This window comes from Apis dorsata, unplaced genomic scaffold (assembly GCF_000469605.1).
Source record: "Apis dorsata unplaced genomic scaffold, Apis dorsata 1.3 scaffold_28, whole genome shotgun sequence".
In the NCBI taxonomy this organism is placed as follows: domain Eukaryota; kingdom Metazoa; phylum Arthropoda; class Insecta; order Hymenoptera; family Apidae; genus Apis; species Apis dorsata.
This window is the reverse complement of record NW_006263330.1, coordinates 448,328-461,330: the sequence shown is the minus strand read 5'-3', so window position 1 is coordinate 461,330 and position 13,003 is coordinate 448,328. Positions and strand designations below refer to the sequence as shown.

The window sequence follows — 13,003 nt, the reverse complement described above, 5'->3', positions numbered from 1 at the left end:
AATTTTATTATAATTTAATATTATAATAAAATTATTATAATATTATTAATATTATATAATATTATTAATATTATATAATATTATAATATTAATTATAATATTATAATAAAAAAGTATTATTATAAATACCTTTAGATATCTACAAACTGGTGGTGGCTGAAGATCACATACAACTAAAGATCTATTTCCAATATCACCAGCAACAATAAGTCGTGTACCATCAACTTCTTCTTTTTTTGTCCATATATCTATAGATAATGATGCTAAATCACTGCAGCAAGGAATAATCAAATCCGTAAGCAATACAGGTGATCCAAAATCGAGGATAACAAAACGACGTGCACCGGAATGCATTCTATCAACTACCAATGCTTGCTGAGGTGGCCAACATAATAATCTTGCCCATGGAAATGTAACTTCTTTTCGCTGTAATATTAAATAGCATATATAAATCTTCTAGTACATTAGTGCATAATACATTATTTACATATTTAGCAATTATTAAACATCTATTTCACTTCTATTTTGTTATATAATAAATTATAGTCATTCAAACAAATACATGAAGATGCATAAATTATTTTATTCTACAATACATTAAAATTAAATATTTCTAAGAATTAGAAATTTGGGTAATCAATTCTTTTTCTATTATTCATATACATATTGAATATAATTTATTTATATTTTTCAATAATAATTTCAAAGCAGGAATAATTTTTCTATAAATTCATTTTAAAAGCTGTCACCCAAAATTTCATAATAAAATTTTATAAAAAAATGTAACTGTACACCACATTTATATGTATATATAATATTAGAAGCATTAAATAGGAATAAAATCTACATATTCCATTTACATAATTAAATTTATTGATATATGAAATAAAATTGAGAAAACGATATTATACTTGCAAAATTAAATCATGGAAGTAGATCTAGGCAATTTCATATCATTAAAATTTGTTCGTGCGTTGAATTCAAAATAAATCATTCGATATAAAATCTATGTAACTAGATGTTTTTATTACATTTAAATTTTATAAATTTCATAGATAATTTAAATGGTAAGATGTACAATATGAGAAAATAATATCAATGTAATATTGATTTTGAATATATGGTATCCTAAAGCTATCATGCAATTTGCAATTTATGTATCTAGCTTTGTGCAAAATCAATGAAATTACATAAACTCAGTTATAAAAACAGCATATTAATAAAGCTTTTAAAAATTTATAATAATGACAAGAAATTATCAAATTGAGAAACAGAAAGAAAAAAGTGCAATTTCTCATCTATATAATCTACCTTTTTAGAATTGCTGTCTTCAATTTTGTTTACAGTAGTATTGATATTTTGTACGGACGACTTTTCTTTTGTTACAGTAGAACTTAATATACGTGAAGTAGGCATATCATTTTGTGTATTATGCCATGTCTGATTGTTGATAGGCATATCATTAGCTTCATCACAGTCTGATTGATCATCAGGTGTGAATATCAGTTGTGGAGCTGGCTTCTTTAACATTCTTCCTGTACATAGACTAAGTAGATCACTTAACATAGGTGTTGGCTTAGCCTGAATATCTGCTCCTAGCGATCCAGCATCCAAGTTCTATAATGTACAATGATTTCTATTTGGATTATATTTCCTCTACTTGAAAAAACATCTATACCATTTACGTTTTTACATTCAACGCTAAATAATTGTAATAATTTCAACTGTCCTAATTAAAAAATGGAAATTGTTGAACTGCCTGTTCTATTTTACCATGATGTTTTATTATTTGTTTTACCAATATAATATTATAACGATATTATAACGTTTACATAAAATTTACAATAGTAGCATGCTCCATGAAATCGTTAGATTTAGAGTATGGAAAAAGGAAAACAGAAAGGATTTAGGAATTATTTAATAAAAAAAAAAATAGTTTTGGAATAACTTACATAAGTATGATGAATGGTTTTGATGTCAGGTACACCATTGTTGTTTGTAGCTGTACTATCATAAAGAGGAGCTCCAATATTATTTGTATTCATACATGGATCAATCTTTTCCATTTTGGTACCATCAGAAGCAGCAAGACAAGTAAAATGAAGGGGTTCAACCTAGATGTTTACAATTTTTGTCCATTTTTATAATATTCAAAATTTTTTTTTATTTTCCTATATTCATTTTATTATGATTTCATAATATTAATAAATTACCTCTAAAAGTCCCTTCATATTGTGATTAGCACATAAAGCCTTCAACTTGCTAGACACCACAAGTTCACTAGTTGGATGTGTAGGCAGTGTAAGTAGGTCCCTCAAATCAATAGCATCCTGAGAATACATAGAACTTGATGAAGCAGTTGATGGTCCTGTCTGTTCATTAGCTACTGCTGACACATATGTAGGTGGTATTGGACTGTATTTAGGAGGCATCGGTGATTCCAAGTCGAATAATTCGGTCTCAAATGGAGAATTATAGAGACCAAATCTATAAAAAATTGAAAATTCTTTTTTTATTAATGTTATTTTAATAATTTGTATTAAGATAGATTATAATCATAAATTGAATTATACCTTGTTGCTAGTAATAAATGATATGGATTTACACGATTTGATATTTCAGCAGCTATTTGTTGTATTAAAGAAATACATTGTTGAGCAATACTGTGATTTCTATCTCGTAACAAAGTTCTATTAATTAATAATTGTAACCAACGTAGTGAACCAGCCCATTCAACTTCTACTATCGAAGGTAATAATGTTACTAAAACAGATACTAAAGCTTCATCGAAAGATTGAGGTGGAGGATCTTCCAAATTATAAAAACCACTGAAAATAATTTATAATATTATAAAATAAATTATATTTTATATCATTTAATCAAATATTATTGTATTATTAACTTACATATTACAAAGCATAATTAATTTTATACACTTGTGCGCTATACTTCGACCAGCATGCAAAAGACAAGTTCTTAATAAATTAGATAATCGTGCTTGTACCAAACGAATTGTTTCCAATTGAAAAGCTTTTATTTCAGTATTATTTTGATAGTTACGCAACCTCGTTAATCTAATAGAGGCTATCCACACGAGAATATCTAATGCAAGTGATTGTACAATGGGAGACCTATAATATTTAAATATGCTATAATACATATATATATATGTTTTGAACAAATATGATATAATAATATTATAATTTAATAATTTTTAATTTTTATAAAATGTTCTTACTTTTCAGATGTCTCCAAACAAGCTACATTTAATAAATTTTCAAAACAATTTTTAGATTCTAACATGGCGCATCGTTGAGCTCTTTCATTTGATATATTAGTAGGATACACCGTTCGAACGGTAATTGATACCTCATAAATACAATCACAACCTTAAGTATTGAAAAAAAATGAATTAAATATATGAAATGTAAATTATATATAATAATATAGAATTTAAAATCGTATTTACCGATGTAACCATCTAATTTCTTACTACTTGCACCTTCTACGAATCGACGTACTTCAACTATCCTTAATTTTTTCGATGTAGGAGGTTTGTTGTCTGATGAATTTGTTTTTGATTTTGTTGTTGTCTAAAAATAAAAAAGTAATATTTATTATATATAATTTATTTAATTATTTCAAAATATATTCTGACTAAATACTTACGTTATCTTTTGTAGGATCAATTAGAGCCTTAATATGAACAAGAAGCGTTCTGGCTTTAGATCGAAATAATTTTGGACTAGTTAATGTAACACAACCAGCACGCCAAGATAAATCTAAACTGCGATGTAAATCAATCGGTCCACATAAAATTTCCGTATTATGTTGCCTTTGAAACTCTTCTGTAATCACAGGATTTTCTCCTTTTTGCTCATTACTTATATTAAAATCTATTCTTTCATCCACAGGAGTTAATAAAGGCTCATGATGACCAATTCTTTTGATATTTTGCTTTAGTAAAGTAATTTGAATTGAAGGTAATTCTTGACAAACTGAATGTAAACTATATCGTACATCTACATGACCAATATGTCCTGCTGCACTTCGAGGAAGAGTTAATTCAAATATATGTTCATCCCAAGTATTTCTATATTTTATAAAAGAAATATATCTTTATAAATCAAATATAAGAAAATATATCATAAAATTATATTTTCTAAAATATTCATACATACCGTTCATTATGTAAACGCCATGTTCTTGTATGATGCTGACCTTCTGATTGATGAAAATGTTGCGGATGACGACGTTGTCTTTGAGCTTGCATCATTTCATTCCAACAAGGAGGAACAGTAGCACCATATGCAGGAGAATGATGATCAAATCGTGTCAATTCATATAAAGCACATAAATCCGAATGTGAAAAACTTAATTTGTGCGCAATTAACTGATCTCTATAAAAATATATATATCAAATATATTAAGTTTTAAAATATTATTTCAAATATCTTATTTATTTTATTATTTTAATTTAATTTTTAATCTTACTGAAAATTAGATGATGTTGATGTGCTAGGAATTATAGTTTTATTACTATTTTCTTCATTTGTCATCATATTAATATCCTCAATATCTTCCTTATCTTCTATAGAATCTTCTTCATCTGTAGTAATAAAAAAATGAAGTGCACCATCACTTGTACATGCACACAATCTTTCTAAACCTAAAAAAAATCAAATTGTGCAAATATGAGAACTATTAATAAAAATATAAATAAATATCAAAACTTACTATTACAATAGGCTGCAGAAACAAATTTTTTTCCTTCTATTCTTGCCTCAGTAATAGTTTTCAATGAATTTAAATTTAATACTCTGATAATACCATCTCTGCATATTAGAGCTACTTGTCCTACAGGTTCTGATATATTTGAATTAGTAGTAGAACTTGTACTAAAATTTTCACCAGATAATGTACATTTATTTTTCTCTTGAAGAGGTAAAAACACATGTTCAACAGGAGCTTCATCTGCAGATAATTCTCGTTTTGCTACTGGTTCAGAAAATATCTTTACTACTTGTCCCGAAAAATCCAAAGCATATACAAGTAGTATGGTATTCATATTATTTATATCATCATGTATTTTACCATTTATTAGTCTATCAGATTGTGTATCATTATGGTCCCAATACACATAACCTTTCTGTGGGAAAAATTCACTATCTTCATCAATATCCATCTGATTATTATTTGAAATTAACGAATCTGTGTTATCAGTTATAGGACACATAGCAACATATAAATGTCTTCCATCTTTAGATGATTCAATATGTGTAATTTTAACAAAATCAGGAGCTTCAATAGATAAAGTTTTTACAACAATTGGTTCAGTCTTTGTTATTTTCATGATATCCAAACTTTTTTTGTTGACTGTTGTTAAATCAGATGTTGATGCAAAATGTTCTGGACCATTAATAGGATTAAAATTGGCATCAAATGAACTTGATGTTGGAGGTACTGTGATACCAATTGGATTTGAATAAATCCCATTGGAAGATGATGCAGTAAGGGCAGATGTTGGAAAAATACCATCAAAATGTGGACCAACTACATCAGAATCTACATCTTCTATTACTGGAACTTCATAAAAAAATTTACCAACCAAGAATTCTTGATATAAATTTTCTTGACGTTCTCCATTTGAGCTAGCACTAGTGCCTGTTCCAGATAACGTCTTTTTAGCCTTAGTATTATCCTTAGTATTATCTTCTTTAATTTGTTGTGTTGTTGCAGTTTTGTGGTGAAAGTCATAAAATACTAAATAGTGCAATCTTGATGGTGTGTATTTATCACCTGCTACTTTCATTATATCTAAAGTATCACTGGCAGCACTATTTACACTGTTCATTGCACGAACAAGAGATGATGATGAAGCTAAATCTGTTGAAGCAGCCCACACATTTTCTAAAGTCCTTAATTGCGATGGATTACTAACTGTCACAGTAACAGCACACACTACACATGGCCTGATTTTAGAGTCCGATGTCTCTACAGGTAAAAGCGTAGAACCAGATGTTTTTGTTTCACTATTTTGAGATTTAGGAGATCCTACTATAGACAATGCTGTGACCTGTACTTTATGAGAACCTGGATGCTTATAATCAGAAAGAGGATCTGTTTCGGAATTAAGTGTCCTTAAATATGATGACAAATTTCTTGTGGAACCAAATTGAATAGAGTCCTTATTATTTATTTCTTGATCTATAGGAGCTACATAAAATGATACCTCCCTCTGTGAGAAATACATGATGTGAAAATATTTTTATGAAAAATATTAATTAATATATATTAATATATATTACCTTTAATTGATTCGTTACATTCCAGACATTAATGAAACCACTGCTAGAAGCTGTAGCTACAAGACCACTGACATTTGTAGTGCTAATCACATCTACAGTATCACCAACCTCGCGTGCAGGAGCAGTAGCAAGGATGACAGACAAAGGAACATTTTGCGTATATTCTCCTTTAACAAATGGGCATGCTGGAGAATGGCGTTCATGTTCTGACCAAGGTTCATCTGTTGGTTCCCAACAAACTAAACAAACATTGCATGTAAAGCACATTATTCTATCATCACCTGTTGCATTTGGTTGATGATAGAAACCAGCCTGAGCCATTTGATCTGGTAAAGCCCACCTAAAAAACAACATATATATTATATATATATATATATTTATTTATTTATTTATTCAATTATTCCAATAAAAAATAAAAAATTAAATACTTGTAATTCATGTGTGGCCATTTTGAAAAAGTATCTCGGCGGGTAGCTTCACTAAACATTAATGCTTTGTCAGCAGGATCTCCTTCTAATGGCAGACCTGGCAATAGGCCATTTAGTCGTTCATTAATGGCAGAAGCAATTGGCAATGCTGGAATATATCGGCTTAATCTTTTCAATTCTGTTACTAATCCTGAGCACACAAGTTTCAAAGAACTATGTGGTAATTCCAAACATACCGTATTCCACTATGATGAAAATAAATTATTATCACATAAATGTTAAATCATTTAATAACTTAAAATTAAATTTATAATTAAAATTTTAATTTATATTTACCTTTTGAGCTTTAATTCCCTTTTTTTGATTTGCTTCTATTACAAAAGTTTTACTTATTAATTCTTCCTTCACTTCTTGCACATGATCTATACCTGGTAACTCTACACATCGTAGACACTGATATAACAAAGTAGCTTCAGAAAACAATAATTCTAATTTTATAATATCTTCACTTCTTGAAACAGGTGTTTGTAAAAGTGTGTCTAAAAAGAGTACTCCATTATAATCACTGCGTACTCCAATTCCTCTTCCATCAGTATATAATATTTTATCTACACCATTTGATAAATATGTCCCTTGAAGTTTTCCATTTAATTTTCCTAAAATACATTATTATATAATCATACATTAATTTATTAAATTATAAATTAAGCAAATATAGTTTATTTTTTTTAATATAAATTCATTTTAAAAAAATATGAAAATAATATAAATGAAATATAACAAAAATATAAAAACATTTATATATCATTAAAAAATAAATAATAATAATTATCTTATAAAATTTACATTTTTAAAAATTATTATTACATAAAAATCAGTATAATCATAAAAATCAATAATTCTTATGAAAAAACACTCTTAATAACAAATAACAAAATTAATTTTTCAAGAACAACATAATTGAAAATTAAACAACAGTAAAATCATCAAATGATTGTAAAAATTTGATAACATATTAAAGAATAACAAATCAATCATGAAAATCATTTAATAACAAAAATTGATTACTTTATTAAAGTGATTAGAATTAGAAAAACTTTAGTCACGCCTGACGTTTTACGTGTATACGACCTTGACCATGAGGTGTGATTAAACATTACAAATAAATTATCTATAGGATTTATAATAAAACGACTTGTTATCAATAATAAATACTTCTTTACGAAGAGTGAATGAATAAAAATGCTTACCAGATAAAGAACTTTTTTGCAAAATTACTCCTGAGTTGACATCAAATACATATACTTGCGCACTGCCAGTGGTAATTAGTAACACATTTAGATTAGCATGATAGATTATACTTTTACATTCAATATCCACATTTAAGTAACCGTCTTCCTTTAATAACCATGGATCATCATCAGCCATTTTGCTCATATAGATTACAATTCTCAAAAAATTTGCCTAATGCGCGAACATCACAAAAAACATGGCGTACTTATCACCGCCATCTTTGAATAGAACGTCAGCAAATCGCTATGAAGTTGGTTAATAACTGCCAAACGATTAATATATTAACGATATATCGATACCATATCTTTCGATTATCGATTTCGATTTCGATAAAAATTACTTACATTTTCGAATAGTATTACATAATGTACATAAATACATTTAGAAAATACAGACATTAGAATATAATAAAAATTAATAAATATTATTTTTCATATTATTTGAATTATGCATTATAAAATTCATTTGTTTAATTATTAAGCAAATATAAAACATTAATTATAATTATAATTTAATTTATATTAATTATAATTTATATAAATTATAATTTATAATTTATTAAATTATAATTTACTTCCATAATAATCATTTAAAAGATTATTAATAAGTGATTAATAATAAAATTTTGTCAGTGGGAAATCTATATAAAATATTAAATAGGATAAATTCATGTTTTAACAAGGAAGGAAAAATTACATAATGCCATGTGATATACTTAAATCTTACTATCTCTTACTTTTATTAATAATATATAATAAATTATTTGAATATAATATTTTAAAGTGCCCTAAGTACTTTGGATTTTTTAATTTCCTGTAATTCTTCACGGAATTTCATATAATTTTCTTTCCTTTGCTTCATAAATTTTGCATGTTCTTCTGGATCTAATGTACGTACAATTTGAATACCACATGTTCGAGCTATACCAACAATCATTTCACAAATCTGTGGTAAACTTAATAATGCTAAAGGTGGATCTTGTGCCTTAACACAGGCAATTTCATATAAATGTTTAAATGTTATTTTTCCTGCTACTTCATCTAAAGAATATAATTTGCATAAATATTAAATAAATTTATCTTATAATATTTAATTTACCTTTTATTACTTTTCCTTTTAGAATTCCAGCTGCTTGTTTCAAAAAAAATGTTACTGGTGGTTTATGAATCACTAAAGAATAACTTCCATCAGATTTTACTTTGATACGACATGGTAAAGGTATACCCTCTTTAATGTTTTCAGTTCTTGTATTAAAATCTTTACAAAAATTTGCTACATTAATATTTCTCTGAAAATAATATTTAAATAAAAATTAAATAAAAAACTAATAAATATAATTATTAAATATATAAAATAATCTATATTCTTAATAAAACTAAAAACAATTACGTTATTTAGTTACTAATTTTTTTTTAATAATTTAATTTTTATAATAAAGACAATTTATCATTTTATTAAATTAATGAAAAAAATATAAGATTTTTTAACCTGTCCAAGTTGTGAACCCAAAGGTGGTTTAGCATTTGCCATTCCTGCAGGAATAATTACTCGCAAAGGAGTACGATGTTCTACTTTTTTCACTACTTTTTTCAATGCATTTCCTTTTTTAATTATCTTACTAGACATTTTTATAAAGTTTTATCATATAATTTTGAATCTAAAATTTATTTGAAACAATCTTATAAATACAAATAAAGCAATATAATGTATAAAAGTATATAGTTAATTTATCAGGTTTACCAAGTTTAAAAAAAAACTTTACTATGCTGTAGTATAAATATGAATGTGATGAATTTATGTCAAAAATAAATAAATATTAAATAATTAAGAAATATATTGAATTAATTAGATATAATTATTATAATAATTATCATAATTCTTTTTTAAAAGAAAGTTAAATAATAACACAATCGAAATGGGTAAACGTCAGCATCAAAAAGATAAAATGTAAGTTGTTAATCATTGTTATTAGATTAAGGGTTAGATTGAGGTTATAATACAAAATTTTTTATTTTCTAATATAATTTCTTATATTTATTATTTTTGTAGGTATTTAACATATACAGAATGGACAACATTATATGGTGGAAAAAAATCTGGAAGTTCTGAAGCAAGTGAAGATACAACATTTCGTCGTTTACCTTATAATCATTGTTGTTTGACTTTACAGCCTTTTGAACATCCTTATTGTGATCCACAAGGAAATATCTTTGAATTAGAAGCAATATTAGAATATATAAAAAAGTATAAACATAATCCTGTTACAGGAAAACCATTAGATCCAAAAACTTTAATAAAACTTAATTTTCATATAAATTCAGAAGGGCAATATCATTGTCCAGTACTTTTTAAATTATTTACTAAACATTCTCATATTATAGCCATTAAGCCAACTGGAAATGTGTTTTCATATGAGGTAAAAATTAAATTTAAAAATATTTATTCATAATAATTTAATTTAATTTTTTTTTAGGCAATAGAACAATTAAATATAAAAACACGTAATTGGAAAGATTTAATAAATGATCAACCTTTTACACGAAAAGACATTATTGTAATACAAGATCCAAACAATGCCATAAAATTTAATTTATCTACATTTCATCATATAAAAAATAATATTAAACTTGAAGATGAAGGTAATATTTTATGAAAATATGAATTTTAATTTATTTTAATGAGAATTTTATATATATTGAAATGTTATAAACAAGCATTATTACAGAAATCATAAAGGAACGTAATAATCCAAATGCAAAATTAAAAACTGTGTCTATGGAAACTAAAGAAATATTAGCTGAATTAGATAGAAATTATAAACAAACTGAAATTAAACAAGAAATCTCTAAACCAAAAGCAGATAAATTTAATGCGGTTTGTGTATTAATTTTTTTCTTTTATTTTATGTTTATTTTATATTAATATTAATGTTTTAATGTTATTAATATATTTTTTTTCCTTTTTTAATTTTAAAAAAAACTTGAAATGTAGGCACATTATTCCACTGGTGCAGTTGCTGCTGGTTTTACATCAACAGTAATGCCAACAGAAACTACACATCAAGCAGCAGTTATTGCAGAAGATTTAGTACGATATGAAAGGATTAAAAAAAAAGGTAAATAATAGCATCTATATAAATTTATATTTCATTTAATCATATAATATTTTTTTCTAGGATATGTAAGATTAGTTATGAATTTTGGTGCTTTAAATTTAGAACTTCATTGTGATCTTGTTCCAAAAACTTGTGAAAATTTTATAAAACATTGTCAGAATGGTTATTATGATGGAACAAAATTTCATAGATCTATACGAAATTTCATGGTAAATATATAAATATATTAAACTGAGAATTTATAATAAAAATAATAAGAATTTAAAAACAATTTAATTTAGATACAAGGAGGTGATCCTACAAATACTGGTAATGGAGGAACATCGATTTGGAATAAAACATTTGAAGATGAATTCAAACCAAATTTGATTCATCAAGGAAGAGGAATTTTATCAATGGCAAATTCTGGACCAAATACAAATGGATCGCAATTGTATATATTCTTTATTCTTTTTCTATTATATATTTATTTATAAGCATGATTTAAGATAAAATTTAATATATTTTGTTTTATATAATTACAGTTTTATTACATTTCGATCATGTAGACATTTAGATCGCAAACATACTGTTTTTGGAAAAATAGTAGGTGGATTAGAAACATTAAATGCCATTGAAAAAATTGAAGTGGATAACAAAGATAGACCAATAGAAGATATAATAATTCAAAAAGCTCAAGTATTTGTTGATCCATTTCAAGAAGCAGATGAACAATTAGCTACTGAACGTGCTGCTGAAATTGAACGATTGGCTCAAGAAGCTGCAAAAAATAAATCAAATAATAAAATGGAAAAAAATGATGTATTAAAAATATATCGATCGGGTGTAGGAAAATACATAAAACCAAATAAGGAAGAAGACAAGTACAGTCATATTATATATGTATTATGAAATTTATATTAATAGATTTCTAAAATATTAATTATTAATTTTATTTATAGGATAGAGAAAGAGGAATTAAGTATACCATCTACAATTAAAAAGAAAAAAACAGTAACAAACTCATTTGGTGATTTTTCATCTTGGTAATTATTAAATTATTTAAAAAAAAAAATGTACAAATAGAAATTATTTGAAGCTGTATATTTCAAATATCAATATATTTAATTATATAAATTTATATCACAAATATAAATTATTTTTATATTTTCATTATATAGAAACGAACTATCGTTTATGTATTTTATTATTTTTATTATAATTTATCAAAAGGAATAACAATATATAAATAAATGTATTATAACAAATAAAAAATAAATAAAAAAATAAATTTTTTTCATTAATAATACAAATAATAAATATACCACAATAAAAATTAGATATAAATATATTATTTGAATTAAGTGGAAATTTAATGAATTTTATATTATTTGAATTGTATGAAGGTTAGATGAATACTGGAAGTCATAAACTGAGAACCGGATTCTCCATATTTGATGTTTGCTTTCCTTAACTCAGAGAAGTAAATTGATCAACTTTAACATATTTTATCGTAATTTAAATTTAAAATTGTTATAAATTTTGAGTGTAATTTGTGTAACAATATCTGCAGAATTAATATATATTAAATATGGACGATTTAGGTAAGTAAAATGAATTTTAAATGCCTAAATAATAAGATAACCTCAAATTTTATTAAAATCAATTCTACTGTCAGAAATATTTGTGTTAGATATTATAAAAATATTTATTGGATATTATTATTTAATTATGTGAATTTCGATTTTTTTGAATTTAAACTTTATTTTTTATCTTAAAAAATTATTATAATTTATTTTTTTTTTATTTTATTTAAAATTTTCCGAAAATATATGATTATATATACATATATAGTTTTTATATTTAAATAAATAATAAAA

At 25.2% G+C, this 13,003-nt stretch overlaps 4 protein-coding genes across 4 annotated transcripts in view; 2 read left to right on the top strand and 2 right to left on the bottom strand.

The window, feature by feature from the left end:
- Positions 1 to 8,279, bottom strand: part of LOC102672739 (baculoviral IAP repeat-containing protein 6) — a 21,528-nt gene extending 13,249 nt beyond the window's left edge. Inside the window, exons 1-16 of the mRNA XM_031510868.1 lie at positions 7,987 to 8,279; positions 7,073 to 7,392; positions 6,737 to 6,981; positions 6,309 to 6,648; positions 4,738 to 6,238; positions 4,495 to 4,669; positions 4,182 to 4,400; positions 3,670 to 4,093; positions 3,470 to 3,593; positions 3,239 to 3,389; positions 2,907 to 3,131; positions 2,574 to 2,828; positions 2,214 to 2,487; positions 1,953 to 2,114; positions 1,312 to 1,617; positions 130 to 426 (exon numbers count right to left, since the gene is read on the bottom strand). Coding sequence (XP_031366728.1) covers positions 130 to 426; positions 1,312 to 1,617; positions 1,953 to 2,114; positions 2,214 to 2,487; positions 2,574 to 2,828; positions 2,907 to 3,131; positions 3,239 to 3,389; positions 3,470 to 3,593; positions 3,670 to 4,093; positions 4,182 to 4,400; positions 4,495 to 4,669; positions 4,738 to 6,238; positions 6,309 to 6,648; positions 6,737 to 6,981; positions 7,073 to 7,392; positions 7,987 to 8,173 — 5,205 coding nt within the window. The 5' untranslated portion in view covers positions 8,174 to 8,279. The remainder of the gene's footprint in view (positions 1 to 129; positions 427 to 1,311; positions 1,618 to 1,952; positions 2,115 to 2,213; positions 2,488 to 2,573; positions 2,829 to 2,906; positions 3,132 to 3,238; positions 3,390 to 3,469; positions 3,594 to 3,669; positions 4,094 to 4,181; positions 4,401 to 4,494; positions 4,670 to 4,737; positions 6,239 to 6,308; positions 6,649 to 6,736; positions 6,982 to 7,072; positions 7,393 to 7,986) is intronic.
- A 460-nt stretch (positions 8,280 to 8,739) lies between these two features.
- On the bottom strand, positions 8,740 to 9,759 carry LOC102672596 (39S ribosomal protein L11, mitochondrial). Its single transcript, XM_006608054.1, has 3 exons — positions 9,518 to 9,759; positions 9,128 to 9,317; positions 8,740 to 9,069 (listed from the first exon to the last, which is right to left on the bottom strand). The coding sequence occupies exons 1-3, from the start codon at positions 9,653 to 9,655 to the stop codon at positions 8,807 to 8,809; spliced, it is 591 nt and encodes a 196-aa protein (XP_006608117.1). The 5' UTR covers positions 9,656 to 9,759; the 3' UTR covers positions 8,740 to 8,806.
- Positions 9,760 to 9,797: 38 nt separating this feature from the next.
- Positions 9,798 to 12,409, top strand: LOC102672469 (RING-type E3 ubiquitin-protein ligase PPIL2). Its single transcript, XM_006608053.1, has 9 exons — positions 9,798 to 9,976; positions 10,079 to 10,445; positions 10,503 to 10,668; positions 10,755 to 10,903; positions 11,021 to 11,144; positions 11,205 to 11,353; positions 11,426 to 11,577; positions 11,669 to 12,007; positions 12,086 to 12,409. The coding sequence occupies exons 1-9, from the start codon at positions 9,945 to 9,947 to the stop codon at positions 12,171 to 12,173; spliced, it is 1,566 nt and encodes a 521-aa protein (XP_006608116.1). The 5' UTR covers positions 9,798 to 9,944; the 3' UTR covers positions 12,174 to 12,409.
- Positions 12,410 to 12,544: 135 nt separating this feature from the next.
- The window catches only part of LOC102671777 (leupaxin), a 14,885-nt gene continuing 14,426 nt past the window's right edge, over positions 12,545 to 13,003 (top strand). Inside the window, exon 1 of the mRNA XM_006608052.2 lies at positions 12,545 to 12,727. Coding sequence (XP_006608115.1) covers positions 12,715 to 12,727 — 13 coding nt within the window. The 5' untranslated portion in view covers positions 12,545 to 12,714. The remainder of the gene's footprint in view (positions 12,728 to 13,003) is intronic.

Bases quoted from the DNA above. Each gene is read 5' to 3' on its own strand.
- LOC102672596 (XM_006608054.1), bottom strand. From the start codon at position 9,655: ATGTCTAGTAAGATAATTAAAAAAGGAAATGCATTGAAAAAAGTAGTG. The intron at 9,318-9,517 runs GTTAAAAAATCT...TATTATTTTCAG, and splicing joins TGGGTTCACAACTTGGACAG to AGAAATATTAATGTAGCAAA. The intron at 9,070-9,127 runs GTAAATTAAATA...TATATTCTTTAG, and splicing joins AAAAGGAAAAGTAATAAAAG to ATGAAGTAGCAGGAAAAATA.
- LOC102672469 (XM_006608053.1), top strand. From the start codon at position 9,945: ATGGGTAAACGTCAGCATCAAAAAGATAAAAT. The intron at 9,977-10,078 runs GTAAGTTGTTAA...TTATTTTTGTAG, and splicing joins CAGCATCAAAAAGATAAAAT to GTATTTAACATATACAGAAT. The intron at 11,354-11,425 runs GTAAATATATAA...AATTTAATTTAG, and splicing joins GATCTATACGAAATTTCATG to ATACAAGGAGGTGATCCTAC.